This window comes from Eurosta solidaginis, chromosome 5 (assembly GCF_040869045.1).
Source record: "Eurosta solidaginis isolate ZX-2024a chromosome 5, ASM4086904v1, whole genome shotgun sequence".
Classification (NCBI taxonomy): domain Eukaryota; kingdom Metazoa; phylum Arthropoda; class Insecta; order Diptera; family Tephritidae; genus Eurosta; species Eurosta solidaginis.
Genome location: NC_090323.1, coordinates 7,793,371 through 7,821,286, shown reverse-complemented (window position 1 = coordinate 7,821,286; position 27,916 = coordinate 7,793,371). Strand labels below are relative to the sequence as shown.

Below are 27,916 nucleotides of genomic sequence, written 5' to 3'. Positions count from 1 at the left end.
AATTATCAACAAACAAAACAGAAAAAATAACGTAACATTCATTCGATCTCGGGCGTTACAACGTACGCCGGGTATAGCTAGTATGATATAAAATACCTTAAGTGATAAGAAAGTAGTAAAGGACTCTAGGTTAAGGTGAGACTGAACATCATATACCCAGCTGTTGAACAGAATTTCTTTGGTTTAAGAAATCTTGAAGAACATACTTTTTGTGAATGGTTGAATGCGTAAAATAGCTCTTAGTGGGGCTATACGAGCGATTTGGAATATTCTCGTCACATGTAAAAATTTTTCTTATGACCCTAAATATGAATTGGATAATTTTAGCTCCAACTGGTTTTCAAAATTTTGACAGCCAAAATATCATTCGATAGAGCTGGTATATCGCGCGTTTTTTGAGGAGCAACTTGATTTCTATCCGTACTTGGGTTTAAGTATACTCATAATCGTAATATCCAATTAATTCACAGCTTTTATTACATCAGAACAATTAGCTGCGACAATATCACTCAGTGAATCCGTGATTTGTGCTGTTATCAACTGCTGGATTGTATAGTAGCCTACGAAGCACTGCTACAACAACAGCAACAGGTAGGGTAGCAGTAAATAGCCCAGTCAGGGTTTAATTCAACTGCGTATAGAAGTTACTAATGACTCATGAATAAAGTAATCAATAACTATTACACAAGAAATTTTACTTTTAAAATAAACCAAGTAAAGGTTCTAAGTTCGGCAGGTTGGGTTCTAAGGCGGTGCCACACCCATTTTTTCAAATTTCAGTGGTTTCCAACTTAATGTTATAATTCAATTTAGAAAGTTAAATTCTATTAATACAAAGCCCTTTTTCGGTAAGATATAGCTTATTATTTTCGTCTACGACGCTTTTAAAAATGTTTTATATAAAAGTGTACACATAGAAAATTTCTTAGTCATAAAAGGGGCGGTGCCACGCCCATTATTTTAAATTTTAAGTTTTCCTATTTATTGTTATAAATCCACTTGGGAAATGAAATACCATTATTATAAAGCTGTTTTTTGCAAAGATATAGCTTATTTTATTCGTCTACGACCCTTTTAAAAATCTTTTATATAAAAGTGGCCGTGGTCCTTAACCGATTTCGTTAATTTTTCTTCAAAGCATTCCTTATAGTAAAGACAACCTCTCTGCCGAATTTTGTAACGGTAGATTTAAGGATTTATGATTAATATTTGTAAAATTGATTTTATTCAGTCCCCATGTCAAATTTTAGCATTCTAGGTGTATTATATACTAAATAATCAGGTTTTTTGTGTTTTTCGCTGAAAGAGTTAAAGGACAGACCGACGGACGGACGGACATGGCTCAATCAAATTTTTTTTCGATACTGATGATTTTGTTATATGGAAGTATATATCTATCTCGATTCTTTTATACCTGTACAACCAACCGTTATCCAATCAAAGTTAGTATATTCTGTGTGCAAAGCACGCTATACAAATTCTAAATATGTATATATGTATATATATATATAATTTTCGTGAATGAAATGACATACCATTACAAAACTGTGCGGCAGAATAATCATCGTCGAAGCGGCAGCGTTTAGCAGCTGCGCACATGTCAATACCGGCTACTGCGACGTCGTCCGTACCCATACCGGCAACACCACCACCACCACCACTATCACATCCATTTAGTAACTCACATTTGGCATAATCATCATCGCTAACAAAATAGCGTTTCTTACAGCGTTTTGTAGTATTCACGTCGCTACTGAATAATGCCGCAGCAGCTCCATCAACTGCGACGCCTACGTCCATGCCATTGACATCATTTCCATTTGGCACAAATGTATTGTTATTATTATTACTAATGTTGTTATTATTATTATTTAGATTTATTATATTTTGATCATCGTTATTATTTGCTGGCTCATGGGCAGCATTCACATAGGAAAATCCATAATAACCATTTGAGGAAATATGCGATACGCTCGTTGGACCCGTTGCTGTATTCAATCTCTGTTGTACCATTCCCGGATTGAACATATCGACATTTTGTGAATTGACCGGCAATCCATTAGGGTCAGCAGCAGCGCCACCATGTGCCCACCATTCAAAGTTCGTTAGCACCATTTTCGATTTTCCCGCAAAATTTTTAAGTAGAGCGAACAAAGGCGCAGCGAAATTGATGGAAAATTTCCAAAAATTTGTTAAAGATATTCGTTTCCCTTCAAATCCGCTTGATTTACTTTGTACACAATGTAGCACTGTACCGGTGCAGTGTTTTGGTGTGTGTGTATGTACAGTAACGGCACGATTTGAGGACGCTAAATTATTCTATAGAAAAAAGAAATTTAAATGCAATCATATTAACAATTAATTGCAGCAAAGTAAATATACATAGCACAAAATACGTATGCAATAAACAACAACCAACTCATTTATTTTTGGTCGTTTACTTTCGTTCTTGTTTTTTGCTCACTCTTTGCACGTTTGTAGATATATGTACAGTTATGTCGTTGTTACTTTTTGGTTAATTTTGTAATTAATTAATGTCAGCGCTGCTGTGAGCTTCAACGCAGAAGGTGCTGACGACAGTGATGCCAGATAATTTTTTAATGTCCCGTTCTGATGGTTCCCCCATAAATTCAGAAAACAAAAATTCCGAAACACATTTTTTCAGAAAACATTAATCAGCACCTTTTTTCAGAAAGCCAAAATTCAGAAACCACTATTTAAAAGTCAATATTCAGAAATTAATCAGCAAAAAAACATAAAATTTTGCCCAAAATTAAGTTTGTTTCATAAAAAATAGAAAATTTGTAATTAAAAATCGCGTTTTTTAAATAAATTACGTTTATTTCACAAAAAGAAAAAAAATAGAAAATCTGGAATAAAAAAAGGCGCAATTAAAATAGATCGAGTCGGTTTTTATTTATACATATTTTGAAGTCTGGTAGCACCACTTTTGCTCAATTCACTGCGTTTTCTTCCCTTTTTTGGTAACTTTAATATTAAACTGTGATCAAACTATAAGCCTCCTGTGGGCGGGTGGTGTTTTATGTATAATGTATAGTCTACCCAAACGCGTATTTTGATACCAACTTTGATAATTATTAGCCGTCTTTTTTTTACACGCGTATACGTTTCGTTTGCGCTTAAGAGACCCATCTAGCGACTGTGGTTTAACATCTAGCTACAGCAACAGGGTGTACCGAAAAGAGGAGACACAACCCTCTGTTATATTTCTGTGTATAACATATAGCTAAATTAGTTGTGATAAATAGTGGACGCGCATAGAATACATAAAGCTGGAGTCATTGGTGCCGTATGTCGTATCGCTGTATCCGTATCCCTAACGTAATCAGCTGTTTATCGTTACGACGGTAAACCAAAACCCAATTGGTTGGCTACGATACGGCTACGACCTTATAGGGCCCATACATTACACCAGCTTGCATGCACAATCATGTGATTGCGCCAGCTAATTGACCGTGTGTGGGCCAGTGGTGTGATTGTGCCAGACGATTGTGCTAAATCAAAACGGGTTTGATATTTTTATGATTGTGCACTCAGAATGGCGTCGTGGGTGTTGAGATTAGCACAGTCGACTTAAATATTTTGAGAGAACATCAACAACGCATAATAAACATGGAAAAAGAAAAACAGTTTTGGAGTGAATTTTTAGATTTATACCATTTTATTTTTTTAAATTATTTTTATTGATTTATTTATTTTTTTAAAGACAATAGCAATAATAATTGCTGCACAAATAACATCGTCATCCATATCTATTAACCAAAATCCACAACTTAACACGCTGAATGCCTCTAAACAAATGATAATTGTACAATCAAGATGGCATCGTATATGCTTCATTCATGATTGTGCAATCACATGATTGTGCATGCAAGCTGGTGTAATGTATGGGCCCTATTAGCGGCACCAATAATCGATTGCATTGATTCTCATAAGATTGGTCGAATCAGCTGTTATAAGGTAACCGATACGGTTACCGATAAAGCACCAATGTCTCCAGCTTAAAATTAGTGCAGAGGGTGAAACATAGACACATATTTCAGTTACATTTGAGTATAATGCGTATTGAAATTTAGTAGTACTAATTTTATACGTAGCAATTTCAGATGTGTATTTAAAGTTTGTCGCTTAGCAGTCCATATAAAGTTTAAGCGTAAACGTATATAGATGAGAAAAAACACAGCTATTGATACAAATTAGGTGGTTGACCGTCTTGTAAAACGATTGAGTAACCTATGCAAATCTGAACTTTGACTCACACTGCTCGAAAACGTTATCTATTTGGTTTTTAAGACCACCTTGTGTTCAATATCTGCCTTTTGATGTCTTTGATGCGAAAGGTTGTTCTGTCTCAGGGAGGGATGACACATTAGAAACTTTTGTTGACACGCATCCAATTGATAATACAGTAAGCAGTTTATCAGAAGTCGGTATAGATAATGAAACTAACCAATGAACAATACGTGGACTTTAACTGAGCTACCTAAAGTCTAAAAGCCATAAAAGGCAAATGGGTATTCCAAACTAAGCGCGATGACAACGGAGATATATTGCGTTACAAAGCTCGATTTGTTGCGAAAGATAGATTACCAAGAAACATTTTCCCCCGTCGTTCGTTACACGACAATTCGTTTTGTAATTGCGTTAGCTGCAAAAAGAGGAATGAAAATCGATCAAATGGACGATGTATCCGCAATTCTTCAAGGAGATTTAGAAGAAGAAATATATATCCAGCAACCAGAAGGTTTTAGTGATGGTTCTAGTAAAGTGGGCAAGTCGAATAGAGCCATGTATGGTTTGAAACAGGCTGGTAGGCAGTGGAACCATAATCTAATTACAGCTTTAAAGTCGTTCGGATTGATTCAGTCGAAACTTGACCCATGTGTATTTTTTAATACAGAGCTAAATCTCATGTTAGCAATATATGTGGACGATATATTATTTTGGAGTGATCCGACGGTGCTAGTCAATTTGAAATCAGCACTTAGTACATGTTTTAAGATGAAAGACATGGGATCAGCTACGCATTGTTTAGGTATTCGAATAAATCAAACAAAAGATTTTATAGAATTAGATCAGTCGAATTATATCAATGAAATACTCGAGCGTTTTCATATGGATAACTATAAGCCAATATCTACGCCAAGCGATCCGAATGCTAAGCTATCTAAAAATCTTGGATCCAACACAGACTCACTCAAAGATCTTAATCGCATCCCGTACAAGAAGCTATGGGTTGTTTGCTATATTTAGCATAAGGCACTCGCCCCGATATCGCCTTTGCAGTCAACGACGTGAGGCGATTCAACGCGAACTAAAATTCAACTCACTGGTCGGCGGTGAAACGTATATTTCGAGACCTAAAATGGAGCATACATTTGAAAGCCTTCCGCGATTTACAACCAGATTGACTGAATTTTGTGTGTGTTAGTGCAGTCGGGTGGCTTCGTGACACAAGTATTTGTTGTCGGCTACACGTTGATGAAAATCTAAAAATTTTTGATTTTTTCATTTGACGCTAGCTTATTTGATAGTCGCGGGGTGTGATTGACAAAACGCAGTGTTGTATTTAGTTTGTGTCGACATTCAAAATGAACAAGTGCGCGGAAGAACAGCAATTCATATTACAATTTATTGAAAATTATCAATGTTTAGCAGCTTTATGGAATGTAAAGCCTTTATTATTATTTAATAAAATTTTTATTAATTTTTTTATTATTTAATAAAACTGCTGTAGTTGCAAGTAAAAAAGAGTCATCATCCGATGAAGACATATTCACGTCCGAACTAGTGATGGCTCGATATTTCGCTATTGGTGATTGCATCGCCGCTATTGACAAATCGCTAATAGCTATAGCTATTGCAATCCAAATATATCAGTGATTGGCTATTTTCCTTCATTCGATTCTTTTGAATGACAATCACCTCTGGCAGAATATCGCCAATAGCGATTGGCGATTTTCCTTCAGCATGAAATTCTAATACTAATAGCAGCGATGCAATCATCGATAGTGAGATATCGTTCATCATTGCTCATCTGTGTGCTTTACTTTCCGAAACAGCGAACGGAACAAAGCAAACTTTTGCAACAACTAGAACGACGACATTGTGAAGTGGGCTAGAAAAGCAGCCACGTGGTTTGGGTAAATTAAAAATTGATTCACTTTACTGTACAAATTTATGCAGCCAAATACAACTTTCAGAATAAATTCATACGGAGTATTTCTGAATACATCGGTGTAGTATAATATAGTAAATAAATCATGTTTTTATGGTGTTACATATACAGATTTATTTCGGGTTGATTCATCTTACATTTAAAAATCAAAGCATTTTCAATTAACAAAATTTATAAAACAAAGATGCATATACATTTATTTCAGCTAGTTTCATCTCATTGAGTGTAATACGAGTCTGAACATATTGTCGTCAGCCAGTTAATAATATATATCATAACATCTCAGAAAATTAGAATTTCACATTACATTAGTTTACAATTAAAGGTACATACTTTTTTCTTTTTATTCCAATTTTGGTTCATATATTCTAATAAAATTTAATTTAGTATAAATTAATGTATAACATTCAATCTACTCTGGTAAAATGCCTTAAACATTCATTTTTTATATACAAGTATACAAATAATTGCAGATTCGCTTACTAAAGATAAATTAAAGCGATCGCCATAGCTGTAAAAAATAACCATAGCGTTAAAAAATAGCCATACCTATATTCACTGATAGCTCAAAATCGCTCTTCTGTATGGAATCGCTTGTTGAAATAAAACGATCGCTATAGCTATAAAAAATAGCCGATATTCAAAAATAGCCATATCTATTTTCACTGATAGCTCAAAATCGCCATATCGTCCATCACTAGTCCGAACGCTACGGTTTCTCAATGCAAATCATAGATGAATGGATTTGCAACTCTTTGTTTCGAGAGAGCGCTGTCAAAATGCACATTTTTTATAACATTTGTCAGTGATGCCACTCCAAACAAAAATTAATATATCTGAATATGGGGATTTTTGACATACATTTTGGCGATTATAGTTTCAATCATTTAAAAAAATGATAGTCGTAAAATATTCATTTCTTTAAACTCATTTTACAATAATACTACTTGTTGGAGTCAAATATAAACAAATCTAAGTAAAATTTACATTTTGATTAAAGTAATTAGTCAAATATTGTAGCGCATTTAACTCACAGTGAAAACCATATATTCTTTTGAAATTTCAGTAAATCCGACCTATGATATAATAGTTAACATCACTCAATGGTAGGACCTATCCTACATGTCTGACTTTCCAGGTTCTGTGATCAAAATGGACTGGTTGTATCGGGACTTCATATTTACAAAACCTGTTTTAGCGATAACTTTTGATCGGGAAATAATATTTACCCTCCGCCTTCGAAATAATAATATTTACATTAAAACAAGTATTTTTATCCTTTTTCCCATAATTTTTGAACGCTATTCTACAGTTGTAGGTCAAACTAAAGTTTACCAAAATTTTTGGCACGTTTTTCGTTTTGGCTGGCACATTTTTTGTTCTGGCACCCGCTTCAGCTGGCGCGAGGGATTTATCTGTGATTGTTGCCAGCATCAACTAGAAGATAAATCCCTCGTGAGAGCGAAAATAAGAGAGCGTAAACAAAAGATTCGTATCAATCTAATCTATGATGCAAATGTTGATTGATGGCTTTTTTTGATAGTCGCGGGGCAAACGTCAAATACCCGACACGCACACATACAGAAATTCAGTCAATCTGGTTGTAAATCGCGGAAGGCTTTATGATATATCAAACAAATCGAAAGGATGTCGTTTTAAACCCCCAATCCGTTAATTATTTTAGTTTTCCCTACCTCTGGCATCACTGTTCCATACTTAACCGCCTTTATTTTCAACCCTCGCTCCTTCCACAATCAATGAGAAGGGTACCTACTTACACATCCATAGATACACTCAACTGGATTGTCTATACGTCCAGCCAGTCCAGCACTGGCAGAAACTTTCTTAAATTATATTATTAAATGGTTTCATAAGTTGGCGGCAGTCGTTAAAAATTAATAAAATCAATAAGACAAACCCGACAACGCTCAATACCAGTTGGAACGGGAACAAAAGATAACCAACATTTATTTACTTTTTGCCGTCTCCTTTATGCAATCGTATGCTTAGTACACAGAACACATGCACATACATTCATACACAACCATATTCACAAACGCACAAAACAAACGAGAAGTCGTACACAAAAAAAAAAAACGGTTACGTGAGGCGGCCGGCAAATGCATGCGCTTATAGACGCGGAAGACTCCCCTCCACGGTTTTTTCACACACGTTTCGCTTACCTTTTCAACGTTTTCTTTCTTATTTCTAAACACCAGGTATTTCAAAACAAGTTTACTGCTGAGAAAACCAACCACTCGCGACGACTTTTGAAATTTGACTGAATTGATTCGGCTCCAGTTGGTGGCGAATTGTCAACACAAAGAGGGTGGCTAACACAGGGTTGCATTAAGGAAATTAATTATATATAAATATATAAATCAAAATCATAAACAACGAAAAGTGAATACATTTTAAATTCTCCTTACTTCTCATTTGAAATCGGCGTGCTATGTTTTACATTTATTTTAATAGCACAAATTGTATTATTATTTGAACTTCAGTCTCTTTACTACACTCATTTACCGGAAGAATGGAATGTTAGTTACAGGAAACGGAAAGGAAGCAGTCGCGCCACCTTCTGGTAAAAAGCATTGCATGTGAATGGTGAATGGTGAATCGCAAGACGTACCGAATTAAAATCAATGAATGGTTTTTAGGTGTAGATGAAAACGATTGCATACATTTAGGCAGCTAAGTTTACTTTTCCTCCCTCCACTGAACACCTAATCATTGTTTAATGCCCCTATTACGGTATACAACTCAACTTAGTTGGTTGTAATTAAAACAACTCAACTTTCAGACAACTCAACTCCTGTTTGGTATTACGAATTACAACTTATTTCAGTTGAAGTTGAATTGTTGCTGCCAACCTAAGAAAGTGATGATTTGACAGCTAAATAAACAGCTGATCAATTTGTGGCGAAAATTTAAGCATTTGAAAATAGAGTTGCGCTTTTTCGTTCATTTCAGAGATTCGAATCTTTCGTTCTTTTTCTGATGAACGAACCAGTTATTCTTTTTGTTCATCTGTTCTTTTTTTTTTCAAGCAAATTTGTTCACTGCTTCTCGCACCAGCGAAAAAGGCAACTAGTATAGGTGGGGGTGTGTATGCAGCAATGCTTTGTGTAGGTATATTTAAATGTGTTATGAATAAATAAGTTAATATTGTAACAAATTTGCTTGCAAATTCTCTTATTTGCCTTTTTGCTAAGTTCGTATCACTAGACTGTTGAATAAATAACTCCAATATTGAATAATGGAAAAATGGCCTTTATTAAAGTACTTCACAATAACACTTATATTTTGCAATTAGCTGGCTTAATAACCAAACTGATAGCTTAAGTGAAACTGACTTTCAAAATAATACTGCTATTGCTCGCTAGATATCGTCTTAATCGAAACTCAAATCTAACTGAATTCCAGCGCCTCTACAATTGTCGCCTTTTATGCTCTTTGATTTCAACCTTCGCATCTTCTAGGCGCTTCCAGAATCTACTAGTCCAGCAGCTCTCAAACTTCTCAGCTGTAACTACAATTACACAATTTTATAGTTTTTCTCATTGCATACTTATAGTAGTATCTCAGATATATACATGTGTTTGTGCATTGACTCTTCGCTGCTCGTATACGTACGTGGTACAAATATGTAGACGCAGTTATTGTTTCGTTTATGTAGATACATAATAATTGAATTATTGATGTGCATTCACGTCACTGCTTAGCATCGGCTTAGAGACGATAGCATCGCTCAGTGCTGCTAACATTCGTAACACTGCCCTCCACCTAAGTCTGATCGTCCCGATCAGACAAATCTCTCGATCTAAACGCTGCTAGCCTTTCCAAATGGACCACTTTCATTTTGGTTCGTGGTTTACGGATGGCTTGTATGCGGTACACTACATCGTTGATCCGTTTTACAACTTTGTATGGGCCTTCCCAATTACACTGCAATTTCGGGGACAAACCTTTTTTACGTTGTGGGTTGTATAACAGCACCAAATCTCCTTCCTGAAAACCTTCTGAATTAATTGCTTTATCGTATCTGGCTTTCATCTTGTCACTCATAATCTTTGTTCGTTGCCTTGTCAGATCATGTATTTCTCTTAGCTCTACTTCCAAATCACTAGTGGATTTCTTGCCATTTCTCTCCGCATTGGCATCTATCCCAAACTTCAAATCAGCTGGCAGTCTAAGGTCATTGCCAAAAATTACTTTTGAAGGGGTTTGGCCCGTTGTCTCATGCACTGCTGATCGGTAAGCCATCAAGAATAATGGTATGCGGGTATCACACTCTTTATGGTATTTGTCTACTACTTTCCTTAAGTGCTCCTCCAATGTTCTATTGAACCGTTCTCCCATACCATCGGATTGAGGATGCAATGCAGTTGTTCGTGTTTTTCGAATGCCCAATGATTTACACATTTCCTGGAACACAGCTGATTCGAAATTCCTGCCTTGGTCAGAATGTAACTCCATTGGTACACCATACCTTGCAACCAATTCGTTCTTAACCACTTCTGCTACTGTTTCTGCTTCTTGATTTGGGATTGGGTATACATCTGGCCATTTCCTGAAATAATCCATAACCACCAGTACGTATTTGTTTCTGCGGTTGCTAGTACGAAATGGACCTGCGACATCCATGGCGATCCTTTCAAATGGTGCACCTGAAATATACTGCTTCATCTGGCCATGACTTCGGGTTTTGGGCCCTTTCGCTCTGTTGCATACCTCGCACTTGGAAATCCACTCGGTGACCGACTGACGGCAACCAACCCAATAGAATCTCTGCTTAATTTTCTCGAGTGTCTTCGTGATTCCAAGATGACCTCCACTTGGACCATTGTGCAGCTCGCTGAGCACGTCAGGAATCCTCTTCCTGGGAACAACTATCAGTTTCTTCTTGCATTGACCATCCTCACTCTCCCATACTCGATGCAAGCAACCGGATATCAATTCTAAACTGTTCCACTGTGCCCAATATGACTTCGCAATGGGACTCTCTGCTGACATCTCCTCTCTGCTTGGTCTTTCGTTTCGTTCGAGCCCTTGCATAACATGTGACAGATCTGTATATTCTAGCTGACACTTTCTTAGTTGTTCCATGTCCCATTCATCCGTACACGTTATAGTCATTAGCCGGAAATCTATAATGTCTTCTTTAGCCTCGGCCTTTGAGCAGTGCTTGCATTCCAGACTACATGGTCTTCGTGACATTGCATCAGCATTTCCATGGGTACTACCTTTTCGATGCTCAATGGAAAAGTCATAGCTTTGTAGTCGCTCGATCCACCGTGCCAATTGTCCTTCTGGATTACGGAACTGCAGAAGCCATTTCAACGCTGCGTGATCTGTCCTGACACGGAATCGCTGGCCGTAGAGGTATTTGTGAAAATGTTTAATGCACTCTACCAATGCCAACAGCTCTCTCCGTGTAACGCAATAGTTCCTCTCTGGTTTTCCAATTGAATGGCTGTAATATGCAACTACCTTCTCTTGTCCATCGACCAATTGTGATAAAACGCCTCCTATAGCATATCCGCTCGCATCTGTATCTAGAATAAACGTTGCTCCTGGAATCGGGTATCCCAACATTGGGGCAGTGCACAACCGCTCTTTTAATGTTTGGAAAGCTACTTCTTGCTCCTTCTTCCATTCAAAAGCTTTATTTTTTCTTGTTAGCTCGTGGAGACTATGGGCTACGCTGGCAAAATTTGGTACAAATCGGCGGTAATATGTGCACAGCCCAAGGAAACTTCTCAATTCATGCAGATTCTGTGGTCTTGGCCAATCCTTTACTGCCTCTATCTTTTCATTCGCTGTACAGACACCTTCTGTCGTTACCTTGTGGCTCAAATAATTTACTTCCTTTTTAAACAGCGTACACTTTTTGGGGCTTAACTTCAGACCAGCGCCAGCTATTCTCTGGAAAACTTCCTCCAAGTTCTTAAGATGTTTACCAAAATTCTTGCCCAATGCGATGATGTCGTCCAGGTACACCAAGCATGTTTTCCAATGTATTCCTTTCAGCACCTGGTCCATGAGTCTCTCAACAGCGGCCATCAGTGCTTCATAGCTGTTCCGTTCGTACTCTGGAATAGTCTGTAAGATTTCGGCAGCTGGTCCTTTCAATGCTACGAAGAGTGCAGCAACTTTATCTTCAGCATTCCAGTAGTTCACTGTTGCGGTCTTCTCAAACTGTGGCTTAAAGACCTGGAAAGGAACAGACCCGTCAAAGGATGGTGTTTTTACCTTTGGATTACTCGCTGAAACAGCTGGACGATTTAATTGTAACTACTCCATACAACCCTTCAAATCATCTACTTCTGCCTGAAATTGAGCGATTTTTGCATCCTGCGCTTCCAGCTTTGATGTTACCCTTGCTTCCTGTGCTTCTAACTGTGAAGACATTTGTGCCACCTGCAATGATAAGCGCTCCTCTTGTTCTTCCATCTTGGATGTTATGCGTGTCTCCTGCGATTCCAGTTGGGATGCCATATTGGATGTAATCTGTGTCGACATTTCTGACATACGCGTTTCTAGTGCTTCAATCTTCGATGTAATGCGTGTGTCCTGCGATTCCAATTGTGATGACATGTTAGTAGATATTTGTGATGACATTTCGGACATTTGTGCCGATATTGCAGCCAATATCATGTTCAGGTCTGTGTTCGCCATTGTCTGCGGTGTTTCTTCCATTTTTGTTATTTCCTCGCCATCAAGATGAAAGTCATACTCTTCCACATCAATTGCTTCTGCTTCCATTGCCTCTCGTAGCCGTGCCTGAAGTTCAAGTTTAACGCCGCTTGTATTCAATCCATGGCTCTCCAACTCCTTCTTTAGTTGCTGGATCTTCAATTCACTGAACTTTGCCATGTCCTTGTTGTCCTCTGGGATTTATTCAACAATTCCTCTTCTGACACCAATTGTAACGAATTTGCTTGCAAATTCTCTTATTTGCCTTTTAGCTAAGTTCGTATCACTAAACTGTTGAATAAATAACTCCAATATTGAATAATGGAAAAATGGCCTTTATTAAAGTACTTCACAATAACACTTATATTTTGCAATTAGCTGGCTTAATAACCAAGCTGATAGCTTAAGTGAAACTGACTTTCAAAATAATACTGCTATTGCTCGCTAGATATCGTCTTAATCGAATCTCAAATCAAACTGAATTCCAGCGCCTCTACAATTGTCGGCTTTTATACTCTTTGATTTCAACCTTCGCATCTTCTAGGCGCTTCCAGAATCTACTAGTCCAGCAGCTCTCAAACTTCTCAGCTGTAACTACAATTGCACAATTTTAAAGTTTTTCTCATTGCATACTTATAGGAGTATCTCAGATATATACATGTGTTTGTGCATTGACTCTCCGCTGCTCGTATACGTACATGGTACATATATGTAGACGCAGTTATTGTTTCGTTTATGTAGATACATAATGAATGAATTATTGATGTGCATTCACGTCACTGCTTAGCATCGGCTTAGAGACGATAGCATCGCTCAGTGCTGCTAACATTCGTTACAATATATATATGTATAACTAACTTCAAAAAAAGTTACAAATTTCGGAAGATCCAGGAAATTGAAAGAGTACAGACACAAATTGTAAATATGAACTTTTCAAGTTTAATAAATATAATTAGTTTCCTACAAAAGATGTTTTTCATAAATAGTCCATACATATATTGTTGTAGCAGTGCCACACACAAAGATGACCACACATATCTCTAGTGTAAGTGGCATCATCGACATTCGTATTAGATAAAACGAACTAAAAGAACAAATGAACAAAAGATCAAATGAACTAAAAGAACAAATAGAACCGAAATCGAAGATCTAGTTCACTTGTTCAGTTGAGAGACCCGGTCAATTGAACAAGTTCAGAACGAAACGACCCAACTCTATTTGCAAAAGTGATTTTGTTATTACACGATATTATATGATATGAAATCTATTTTATAATGGCGGAAATGTTGTTGATTAACATGTCGCGAATACGTAAAAAAACATTCGCGTGATCATTCCAATCCCTTGTAGCTACCTAGCACCAACTAAGAAAATGTTTAAGCGACAAGTGAGCTTCAAATGAAGTTATTTTGCAGATTCGAAATGAAGCATATTGCTCATTACTAAACAAAATTATTGACCATTTCTGCAAACGCTTTCGAGGGAAGGCTGTACCCCTATTTTAAAATTATGCGCCATACTCAGATTCCTTGCTGATGGCAGCTATCAAAAATGCTGTGGAAATGATTTTGGTGTTGGACTGGTTTAAAATATTATTGAGGAGCATATTTGTGCGAAGTGGATTAAAACCCAAGCAGCAAAAATTGTATTTTACTCTAAAACAGGATGCCCAGGAGTAGTGATTAGTATCAATGGGACTCACGTTCGCATAATTTCACCTATTTTGGCTGCATCCGAACTGCGGCCAGCTTCGTAGAACTTCGGAATGTCGCTCCATAAAGTCAAAAAGTTATTCAATGTTATTCTTCGCTTAAAGGTTTTTTTTCTATAAATGTGCACAAAATTGTTGATTATTGTATGATTAAAAAAGGTTTAACTACCGGCTTAAAATTTTTTTTTGTAACGTTTTATGAGCCCGTGCACCATCTAACTCTTATCAAAGATGGTATCAAAAGATGCGTTTCGATCTCCGTTTTTAGAATTCAAAAGCGGAAATTAAAAATTTTATTTCTGTCGCAAAATATTTACAAAAACCCACAAAATGGCACGTGAGGGTCCGAAATATGAGGCCAGATCCACAGTTTTTTTGCACAGAAGATATTTTTGTGTTGGCGGCATTTGGCCGCGATTTGAAAAAATAACCCTGGGTGGGTCCAACGCCTTTCTGCATTAGTGTGTACAAAAAATCTGGCAAAATACAACCATATGAAATTTGAACCGAAATGATATGACCAAAATTAAATTTTTAATTTTTGTTTTCGGATTCTTAAATCGGAGGTCGAAACGCGTCTTTTGATACCAACTTTGAAAATGTTTGTTAAAAATTAGGTGGTGAACCGTCTTCTAAAACGTTGCATTTTTTCAAAACAACCAAAATTGTATGAGACAACTGCTAGTAATCAGTTGTAAGATTTTGACGTCTTTGACAACTACACCAACACAAGGTTGTAAACGGTAATGCCATAAAAAGTTGTTAGACTAGACAACTCAACCGACATTTTTTTTGACAGGTTGAGTTGTAATCTGTAATACCAAATTGCGAAATTTCAACCCAACCAGAGTTAAGTTGTAAACGGTAATAGGGGCATAAATAAAAAATAAAACTGTCCCCTTGGAAAATACTAGAAGCTTTCCATGTAGTATCTATGCGACTTGATGTTTCTAGATACCTGGACCTGTGCAGCTGGAGTTTTAGCTTGGGTAGCACAGGGCACGAGCACAACCTCTTCACCCCAGCGGGTTAGGTGGCTTAGAGTATACCCGCCCCGAATATGCCTGTCGTAAGAGGCGACTAAAATACCAAATTTATTAAAGGGGTTGTGTAGCGCAACCCTCTCAAGGGGTCGCCAGCGCGATATATAGCTTCGCCAACCCAATTGTCGACTTCACCTATCCGTGGCGTATCCTGTTCTTTTAACAGCCTAGGATCTGGCGACCCAGCATTGCTGATGGATGTAGGAGGTGGGAGGGCGGAATGGCCTAGAATGTTTCATGTGGTCATACCAAATCGTTCCCGAGATGGCCGGGCTAGTAGTAGTAGGTGATTGTTACCGGAACGTACCGGGTTTGCATCCGGCAAAGGACCATCAACATCGATAACACTCCCCAAGGCCTTCGGGGAGTGGCCTTATCGCTACAACAACAACAAAAACAGCACTACCTTTTCTCCTCTAACACGTACGTCCAACATATGCTATCACTTCCCACTGCGGGTGAGAGGTTTAGACTATGCCCACGGTAGGTGTACCAGTCGTAAAAGGCGACTAAAATACCATGGCTGTCCAATCCATTAGTGGTATATTACTCGACCAGTTGTAATCTGTATATACTGTGCCATAGATACTTGTATGCAGGTCCCAACTCCTGTCCTTGGTATCAGCCACTAGTGGGAGATTCGCGAGGGCTGTGATTTCACCTCAAATGCGAGGGGTGTTCATTTTAGGGCAAGTTGACAATAAAGCATTCTCTTCGAAGTAATGCGCTCTTTTCGTTGGAAAGTTGGTATTAAAGGCTGTGCTGTGGAGGCTCCGTCGTCTAGTTCAGAACGGCTTCTTTGCCTATTCTAAGATAAGCATACATTTTTCAATATATTTTTCTGCAGAAGGTGAAAGAAACGGCTGAGATCCCTAAATTGAGTGGAGTTGATTCATATAATTCAATAAAAAAATATACATTGCATACATTTACGCGAATTACCTTACTGGCTAAAATTACTTTAATATTAAAAATTAATTGTAGATAACGACAAATGTAACAACAAACAACAACAACATTGCATAAGAACCTGTTGTTTGTATAAGAGACAAAACGTACCCGGTTCGATTTTTTAATGAATGGCAAAGGAAGGACAACACCGCAACAACAACAAACAAAACTGCAACAAGCAGCATGAATATAGGATTTGTTTTATCTTTTAGTGTCAATTAGCCTCTATCAATACGCATATTATAATCGTTTAATGTTTGAAAAAAAAAAAAATGAACAAAAGAAACAGAAGGTTAATGCATACAGGGCCGGATTAACCTTCAACGGGGCCCTAGGCAGCCATCAATTTGGGGGCCCTTTTTCACGTCCATTCCCTTCTTTTTTCGATTAAAAAATTCAAACTTATATCTTTCATAAAAATTTCATTGTCACTATGTAATAATATCAATAAAATTACTATCTACATTTTAAACATGTCGTTTTCTACATTTGTTTTCGGCAAATTCATCAATTATATGATCAATATCGATTTTGTTCAATAAATCTGACTCAATGCAAAGTATACCTAACATCTCCAGTCGCTCTTGTCGCGTTGTAGCTCTTTTGAGCAGTTTTGGTTCTTTTTAATTGCGAAAAGGTGATCATTAATGTTAAAAAAATCCGCAGAGCTATTTCTGTATTAGGAAATACATCGGCTAATTGATCTTCCATTAGAATCTTATGCAAATGATTATGAGTTTTTTGTGCATCAGTGTATCTGGAGTTCACTTGACTTTGGAATTGTTTCATTTCAATGAAAAATTCTTCCAAGTCCCTACAATAAAAAACAACTAAGTTATTTACAGCTTCGTGGAGGTCTCTATTACTTGGAGAAAAGTTGATGAGAAATGCAAATCTCTCTGAAACTTCCATATACTTTCACTCTGAAGATTGTCGATGATTTCGAGGAAACCTAACCTCATCGCGAGACGAAAATTCTACTTCTGGAGCATTTCCGTCATTAGGTTGTTTTTTTCTACGACGCGTACGTTTTACGATTTCTGTAAAACCTACACCAGATAATAATTGTTTTGTTTTTTCCTCGAAATCATTGAACTTTCCACGGAATGAAACTAAACTCTCTTCTAAGGAGCCGTGCAAATCTGCTTTTTCACTTTGCAAAGAGTTACTCACTGAACGCATAGCAGTCCAAATAGAGTTTAAGTCTTCTACACCTGTTCCAAAAATAAACGAAATTTTTCAAAATAAAAAGAAACAGTGTACATTTTGAGATAATTCTTTTTTATTATTCAATATACTCTCCTTTCACTTCGATACACTTCATTGCACGCTAACATAATTTGTCAAATGAGTCGGAAATGTCCTTTTTAGGAACACTGGCTAGTTCGTCGGTCGTCGTATTTGAGTAAAAAGTATTTTCAGTTCTGATTATATTTTTCTTTCACTCTCTAGAATTTTATGTTTGTAAGAGAATTTTAGAAGTCTTTTAAATTTTTCGTGGGCCCCAGGCAACTGCCTATTCTGCCTACTTGTTAATGCGGCCCTGAATGCATGTGCCCCAAGTAAATCGCATTACAACAAAAATGACGAAACAATGTGACACACACGACAATTAGAATTAGGCAACATTGTAAATAGACTGATTTTATCAAAAATGTCTGGCAGATACAAAGGAAAGAACAAGTCTTGCAGATATTATTTAAAAGTATTCAAACTATGTTGCATTATCAACGAACTGCAAGAACGTCCTTTTTTTGTTTCAAAAGGAAGCGCAACGCGGGATATCCTTCCGCTCTAGGAAAATGCGGGATATCCTTCCGCTTTGGAAAAAAATGTCGTTAGTGCGAAATTTAAACGGAAAATTAATTACAATAAATGAAATAAAACACAGTGGGGGTGATGCAAGTAGTAAAAGGGGAAATTTCCTTTTTTGTATAAAATTTGTGTGAGAAAATTTTCTTGCAACAAATTTAAGTTTCACTATACAAACTTTCACAAAGAAGCATAGAAATATACATATTTGATATTATTTAATACAAATAAAGCGGTATCGAGTTTTTACCCACACAGCATTTAGATGAAAAATGTTTGAACTTTCCTTCATATCAATACAATTTGACTACTCCTTGCGAATAAATACTGAGTTTTCATACAGTTGAACAAACTAAATAATAAAATAAGATTACTTTTAATGATCAAAAACTGAAAATCATTTTTCGATCACTTTTTGAAATAATTTTCGAATAACTTTGATGAATAAATTTTAAGATTTTATAAAAACGAACATAGAGAATAATAAAACTTGTTTGCTTTTGATGATCAATAACTGAGAACAATTTTTCAATCACAATTTGGAATCATTTTTGAATTTAATTTCTTTAACTTCGGTGATCAAAAATTTAAAATCATTTTTCAATCAATTTTCTTAATATTTGCAGACTACCTTTCTTGAATAAATGATGAATTTTTTACTTGTTAAAACTATACTTCTCATTGAAAATTTGATTTTTCTTCATTAGCTCACAATTTTTCAATCATAAAATCCAAAAAAATTACAAATATACAACACATATTCAAGACTAAAAGTAATATAAGTGCTGCTGCTAACCTAAGATGTCTTCTAGCATTTCTCTAGATGCGGCTTCCCAGAAAAGACATACTGGATGCAACCGATGTACGGAAGTTGTAAGCTGTTTAACCGCTGGTAAGTTAAGCTTGATCGACACGCCTGGACCCGGCTTCAACATCCTCCATGAGCTATGATTGTCAAAAACATCAAGCTATATTTAAAGAATGATGTGAGACATAGTAAAATCGTGATTTTTAAAGCGACGTCGTTACCATGATCTAAGATGATGTTGGATGTTGTAGTCGTGTGTGTGTACAACGGTCAAGTTAATTACTACCTGCGGTTCAAAAAGCTTACTTCCGAGCTTCCAGATGCTTTCACCCCCTGATGAAATATGATCTTTATATAGTATTTAGTTATGTATTAAATATGATGGAAAAATGAATCACAATCTTATTCACAAATGATTCCAAACTATCATATAATATGATTGAAATTTGTTCTTAAATGTGATCAAAAAATGACTGTGAAAAGTAATCAAATGTTATTCCAAAAGAAGTAAAGTACAATCTTGCAGTAATATCAAGTATGATAAAAAGATGAATAAAAAGTGTTTCGAAATATGAATCATAAATGATTATTCAAGAATAATCACATTTATGGTACATTTTTCTCCCGACGATACGTTAATTTTCGAACAGAAAATGCTTTTAAATTTGAACGTTTTTAATCATCTTGGGGTATGATATTTGAATATTTTTTTATCAAAATTTTCAAAAAATGCTGCCTGGGTAATGAGTTTTATTATTCCTAGAGTCTATTTAAGTGGCGGAATTCTCAAAATTTTTAACTACAATTTTCAGATCGTTAACAAATAAGTAGTTTGTCAAATTTTTCTCAAGAAAAATCGTATTTGGTTGTTAGGCTGAACCGGAATTTAAGCTTCTTAGTAAATTAAGTTCAGTAAAAATTGTCAGCCCCATTATAAAATTTAGGATACGGTCAAGGTCATACTTGATTCTTCAATGACCTTGAATAAAATGTAAATTCAGGGCCCACCTCAAAAATATGCTGTCACCATAGTTTCCCTATATTAGGGTGAGTAGTTTTTAAGAGATTTCTTTTTTTCAAAAAAAAAAAAAATTTTTTTTTCCCAAATTATTAAATAAATTATAGAATTAAAAATTGCTTCAAATAAATGTTTTCATACATACATATAAAGCAATAAGGGTACTTTCCGCTTAAAATATTCATAAAAAAAAATGTGTTTGATGTTGTATTTTTGTTGTTGCTGTATTAACGATGTTAGGTCGATGTTGATGGTCCTTTGTCGGATATAGGTCCATTACGTCCCGGTAACAAGCACCATTAAAATCCTAGCCCCACCATTTCGGGAACGATTAACCTTCTTGCCCAGACCGATCAGGCAGTCCACGGCGCTCTATAAATTTTGTAGCGATAACTGACTCCATTTGGAAGACCGATATGAACGCCTACGTGGCCAGAGCATTTTGATCAATTCGCATGATATGATATAGAAAATGTACATGGATTTTGATTTCCTGCTCTATATCGGATTGAAGCTTTTAATTTCCTTCGTTTGTGTCGAAGGACTTCTCGGATGGGCCATAAAGTCCGCGGCAGCACCTGTTGTTAATAGAAAATATCCGTTGGATTTATAAAATAGATATATATAAAACTCTTTGCGTCTGTAGTAATGTGTCCAGATCATGGCTGGAAAGATTAGATTCCAGGGTTCCTCTTAAAATTGGCAGCAAATATATTCTTCCTAACACTTTTATCAATGTTCACAGCGTGAAAAAAGTATTCGAAAAAAGTTATAATTCCTGCCACTGCACTTTTTCACGCATTTTGATATTGGGTGAGGATACATAGGCTTTGATATGGCCACACGCGTTGATCATTGGAGTATTCAGGACAAAAGTTCTTAGAAGTAGTGGATCTTTGGATGACAAATTTTGAAGAAAATTTACAGTGTAGTTTTGTCAAACGCTTTGCACATTTTTTCTTAAAGTCTAAGAAAGTGCGACAAATAGTTGTATCCTTTAACACGAGGAATAATATAAGCTATTTTGAATTAAACTAATCCAACTCAAGATATTTTTACAGTAAGCGGATTTTCATGTGCTACCTTCCTTAAGCTTATCCTGCGTTTGAGTTTCTCTTTAACTGCATATATTAAGTTTGAGATTTGGAAAGGTAGAATTTTTGAACGATTCGACTAAGAACTAGAGGAAAGGATGAAACGGTTTATAGCCCGTAACTAATCCCAAACACATTGCGGACTAAAAATAGCAGTAAATGCTTAGTATAAATGTTTGGCTGGACACACAATTTTTTTCAACAGCGCAATGTATACAATATACATAAATAAAAATGGTACATACCTACAATTCATAAACACAGGTAACTGATATGCTTCCAAAGCAGCTAGAAAATTTGTTGTTTACTAGCGAAGTTAAGTATCGTTACATTCCAACCCAAAAAGGATGAATTTTTGAAAGAACAATGTTTTTATTTCGTGTTGCTAAGTGAAAATAGTTTTCTATGGGCGTGATGTATGAGTTTCGTAAGTTAAATGATTTCCAACTAATATGATGTCCATACGGTACCTAACTTATTGAAGCTAGAACTATTATATTTTAAATTTTTTTCTCTGTTTCATTGTCCTATCTTTCAGTGTTTATTTACAATTTTCCATCAGATTTCAATATAAAATGGAGAAATAATCGGGTTTGACATAGTTCCCGAGATGTGTACTTCAGAAGGTGGTTTGCGCTCAAATTCTTGTATGGATTTTTTCGTATGTGATTAAAAAAATCATGGGAATTTTGAAATTTTTGGGCTTTTTTTTCAGTTAACATATGTATCACTTTTTTCAGTGTTTTCTAAGCATTTTCAATTTCAAAATTTTTATAGGTTTTTCTGATCTTATTTAACAATATTCTAAGCTATTTAATTTTTCGTAAATTTCTATCTCACTGACTTCTACTTCCGTATACGCGGTGTAAAGCTCATTAAATCTCAAAAAAAAAAAAAAAAATTATTATTTGCAATTCCAATTTTTTTTATTTTAAACAAATTTTGAGCGCAAAGTTTTATTCGATATTTTTGGTAATATGTATTTGGCAATTTTTTTTTGCTGCACCGTTTCTTTCTGTTGCTTTATTTTTAAAGTCTCTTCTTTTAATTTTATGAAAATTAAAAATAAATTTTTTGAAAGTAAAAAAAAAAATATATATATATTATTTTGCATATTATTACGTGTAGTTGTATGTACCCACACAACATTTAAGTGCTTAAATTTTGAATTTTCCTACATATCAATACAATTAATTACTCTTTTTGAATAAAAAATGAGTTACCATTCAACTGAACAAAAGAAATAATCAAATATGAATATGATCAAAAACCTTATATGTAATACCCCTATATTGCTAATAGTGAATGCTCGCTCGTAATGTGTTTTGAATTCGAGATCAAAACAAGACAGCCTATAAAATTTTTGTGATTGTAGCAGCATAAGTGTGACAAAAACGTTTAAACAGCAATATATCGGCACTCTGATGTTTGGGAATGTACCTAGCTTTTTGTAGCAATAAAGGAGTATTACATATATGTCAAAAACTGAAAAAAATTTTCATTCTCCTTTTTCGAATCATTTTTGAAAACGTTTGATGATTAAATTTTAATATTTCAAAAAAAATGTACAAATGGAATAATCAAATTTGTTTACCTTTGATGACTAAAAACTGAATATAGTTTCTCAATCATATTTTTAATCATTTTTGATTCAGCTTTTTGAGCTTTTCTGACTATCTTTATTGACTGAATAATAAATTTATTACCTGTTAAAATTTTACTTTTTATTGAAATTTTAAATTTTTTCATATACACATATTTTTCCAATCATGAAGTTCAGAAAAAATATATATGTACATATGTAATTTTTTTTTATTTATACAAAAGATATTCTTTAAGACAATAAATAACTTAAATGCTTCTCGTAACCGAATAATACATATGTCCCCAACCATTTCTCCACATTCGGCTTCTCATAAAATACATAATGGTTGGACCCTACGAAAGTTGGTAAGTGAATTTATTTTGACATGCCTAGACACGGCTTCAACATCCCCATTAAATACGATCATCGAAAACACGTGATCCCGTGATCAAATTGTTATTTTTACTTGATCTTCTTCAAGTGCTTTCAATCGTATCATATTTTAAAATGTTGACTGTCATGGCTGATGTTGGATGTTGTAGTCGTAATTGTATATCGGTCAAGTTTTATTGCGAATTACCTGCGTTTAAATAGCTGACTTCCGCATGATTTTTTTCCCTGATGAAATAAGATCATGATAATTGTATTCAAAAATGGTTCAAAAATCTGAACCAAAACGATTGAAAAATGTTCACGAATATGATCAGAAATGTACTGTGAAAAACAATAAAATATAACAATTTAAGTGCAATTTTTCAATGATATAAAATATGAATAAAAATCGTTTCGAAATATGAATCATTAATAGTTATTCAAGAATAATCATATTTAGGGTACACTTTTCTCCCGACGATACATTAATTTTCGAATAGAATATATGTACCTGATTTTAAATTTAACTATTTTAATCATCTGAGGGTATGATATTTGAATATATTTTAATCAAAATTTTCTAAAAATGCTGGCTGGGTATGGAATTTTTGTTTGTTTGTTTTGCTGTTTAAAAAATAAATCTTTCTCAAAGTTTTATACTGCCCATCTATGAGCAGTAGCAGGTAGTCAAATGAGATCACTATACAACTCCGTTCTTAGTTTAACTACGCAATGGTACTAAAACAAAACTAAATATTTAACGCGGACAGCGTAGTAAATGTGAACATAAACATAAAATAAAAACAAAACCTTTCACGGTGAAACATTTAGACATTTCACTGTTAAACCGTGCATAAATAGTGTCCTTTACCGTGACCTACGCGAATTGGTAATTGTTTTAAACGCGTTGTGGAAATTTCAAAGAAATGGGTACTTAACTGCCGACTCATTGTAGGAGTAGTGTCTTGTCTAGTGTTGTGTCGAACACCTTGGTTTTTGCATTAATTACCGAAAGTTTCGCTACAACGAAGACTAAAGCACAATATGACGAGACCGCTCGCGACCTTTAACACTCATAGACAGGATTTGTTCTATCATTTTTCAGTATCCGGGAATTCTATACGAAAGCATGACACTGTTAAAAGATGCCCAGAAATATTGAGAAGACAATTTTTATTAATGAAAACTCGAAAAATGATCCCGGAGTGCTCCGAAACTGGGGGTGGGATCTATAGTATTTTTGCGCAGAACACCTTTCTGCATTGGCGACCTTCGGCCGCGCTTATTGAAAATTACCATGGGTGGGTCCAACACCGGTTTGGAGACCAAACCTTTATACGCGCAAAACACGTATGTTCACAATTTTTTTGTTGGTAAACAAAATCATCAAAATTACAACAATCACATGAAAATTTTCAATTTCTTTTGCAAATATATCTTGACAGACTTAAAGTTGACCTCCGTTAATTTCTAATTACCCACTTTTCTCGACCATACACGAATACCAATTGCGGAAACAAATTTATTTTCTTCCTATTTGGGGGCGGAAGCGCGACGAGGAAGGAAATAGCTGCGGGCAATTTCGTACCTGATACATTGACTTGAAGCTCTCATCGCTAGCAATCGTCGAAAGAGGAATCTGTTGTGATTCGTGAGAAAGAGACGGCACGTATATCCTTCTCTATCTTATCCACCGCCAGTTAAACATTACTTATCATATCGTCCTGCTACTTCCTCATCGGCAGTACAAATCACTGAAGGGTTACATCGTTTGTTGAATTTTACTCTCTAAGAAAGATGTAAGAACATATTTACCATTACCCTTTTTGTTCAGACTTCGACTTTGAAATATAAGGAGTTTACCACAAGTTAGCGGTGTTTAATATTTTTGCAGCAGTTTTAAATTCTTCTCAGCGGGCACATCATTCAACATTCAACTATCAGCATGTTATCTAACGGTAGGCTCAGAAAACACTCGGAATGGAACCAGCGGAAAGTGTTCAGTTTATTAAACGAATTTGAAATAAATATATGTAGTTCATATAGTGCCGGAACTATGCACAAGGAATTTTCAGTGCCCATCGCGCAGTTATTGGCGTGGAAGATTAAGGTGACTATTTCTGCTGGGAAATGACCTCGGCAAGCCTTGCATAATTATTCTTTATTTAAAACGACGACTTATCTATACTTCGCTGAACATTTTTAAGTATTGAGGCCTTGAAGATGCATAGTCACGTCGAATTTTCGACAGGTCAAGTGGAACGAGGACCGTTCCCTTACTCCAAGGACTTTTGGATTAAGTCCATGCGTTATATTAATGTTGAAGGCATTAAGAGCAATAGTGTTGCTATTTCTTTTGACGAATCTTAGACGATGTGTTGCCAGCTGCTGGCTTGCTCTACAGTTGGAAGTGAAATGGGATAAACTGTCTTGACAACTGACGGTCCTTGATACCAGGATTCTTGTACGTTGATATAATGCAAGAAAAACGTAACTAGAGCGGGAATTTTATAGGTCCTGCGCTAAGAATCTTACTTCGCCGCATACGAAATATATCAGAATCGGTATATACTTGCTGTCACTCATTTTCAAAATTCCTATAGAAGCCGTCTTAAACACATTAATTTGTCGAACATAAGAAAGATCTCATTGACGCTTTGAACAAGATCTTGATTATGTCATCGCGCTGTGTTGTTACTCAAAATTTATTGCATTGCTCCGAACTCTGGTTATGTGGCCGTATAAGAGAGACAGTATACAGTTGAAACTACTTAAGTGTATCCTTTGTTTTTTTTTTCATAAAAACATAAAGCTACTATAATAAGAAATTTCTATAGAAATGTCATTTTAAAAAGCTGTATAAATATTTTGTATTTTTCATCATTAAAGGCATTGACATTTTAATTAGGATTTGCTCAAGGTTAAATGGGTTGAGTGAAAAAAATAACAAGTAAGGAAGTCTAAGTTCGGGTGAAACCGAACATTACATACCCAGCTGTACACTTAAAATGCTGTTGTTGCTTGTTTTGCGTGCTTAATAGTGTTACAAGGCTGCGCAATAATAAATATACATATGGTTCTATTCCGAACTAATTTTTCTTCCAGTTATGGCTCCAGAAACATAGAAAATTGCTTAGTCATAAAATGGGGCGGTGGCACGCCCATTTTTTAAAACTTGAAGTTATTCCTATTTATTGTTATGAGTCCACTTGGGAAATGAAATACCATTGCAAAGACTTAGCTTATTTTATTCCTCCCACGACCCTTTTAAAAATCTTTTATATAAAAGTGGGCGTGGTCCTTAACCGATTTCGTTAATTTTTCATCAAAGAATTCCTTATAGTAAAGGCAACCTCTCTGCCGAATTTTGTTACGATAGGTCTAACGATTTTTGATTTATGATTAATAATATTTGTAAAATTGATTTTATCACAAGTGGGCGGTGCCACGCCCATTTAAAAAAAATGTTTATCAAGAGCCTCAATATTAGTCCACACGTTTAATTTCAACATTCTAGGTGTACTATTTTTTGTTTTCCAAAATGTTATATATATAAAAAGTGGGTGTGGTTATCATCTTATTTCGCGCATTTTCAGTACCAATCTATTCTGGGTCCAGATAAGCTCGTGTACCAAATTTGGTGAAGATATCTCAATATTTATTCAAGTTATCATGTTAACGTACAGACGGACGATCGGACAGACGGACGGACGGACATTGCTCAATCAAATTTTTTTTCGATACTGATGATTTGGATATATCTATATCTATCTCGATTCCTTTATACCTGTACAACCAACCGCTATCCAATCAAAGTTATAATACCCTGTGTGCAAGTACAGCTGGGTATAAAAATTTTCTATTCTATAAAAAGCTTTAATTCAAATGTAGAAAGAAGTGTTTTTATTGTTCACATTCCTGGAATTTAGAAGGAAACGTTTCTGCTTGTTTTTCAGTCACCTGACCCAATTATGTATAAATAGCGTCCACAAACTCGATCTCGGTGTACTCTATACTTAAAAATCTGTGGAAGTAGTCTTAAACTAAAAAAATGAATCCACGCAATTGTTTAGCGCTCTTGTTTGTTATATTTGGCTACATTTTGACTCATACTAATTCGGAATATCGCGTAGTAGGTGGCAAGAAATGGGACATAGAGAGAAGTCCTTATTTAGTAGCAATATTTTATAACAACAAAAATCGTTGCGTTGGTTCAATAGTCACGACGCAAAATGTACTTACAGCTGCAAGTTGTGTGTTAGAGGAGGACTTGTTGACTGTTGTAGCAGGTGTAACGAATTTAAATCATATAAATGAAGGACATGTTTACGATGTGGAGAGTGTAATTCGTCATTCCTTGTTTAATCCCTATACAAAATTTATGAATATTGCTGTGCTGAAAGTGTGTGGATTGTTTAAAGTGGAACAAATAATAAGATTTTGCAGTTGCTCATTGTACACGCGCACAGAAATACGAGTTAGTGGATGGGGTTGGACAACTGCAAAAAAGGGGAGGACTTCGAAAATACTCAAATCTGCTCTCCTGACTTCATTTCAACGTGATGAGTGTGAGCAGCATTATATGAGACATAAAATGACTCTAACACCAGAAGCGATTTGCGCT

At 35.5% G+C, this 27,916-nt stretch overlaps 1 protein-coding gene across 5 annotated transcripts in view; it reads right to left on the bottom strand.

Moving 5' to 3' along the window:
• The window catches only part of LOC137253243 (putative uncharacterized protein DDB_G0286901), a 130,916-nt gene that overhangs the window by 19,822 nt on the left and 83,178 nt on the right, over positions 1-27,916 (bottom strand). For 3 of the 5 annotated variants that reach the window (XM_067789814.1, XM_067789815.1, XM_067789812.1), the window contains exon 2: positions 1,536-2,319. In XM_067789814.1, coding sequence (XP_067645915.1) covers positions 1,536-2,115 — 580 coding nt within the window. In that variant the 5' untranslated portion in view covers positions 2,116-2,319. Of the gene's footprint in view, positions 1-1,535; positions 2,320-5,218; positions 5,241-8,382; positions 8,478-27,916 lie in introns of those variants that run through there. The other 2 variants (XM_067789813.1, XM_067789818.1) reach the window with 2 other exon arrangements.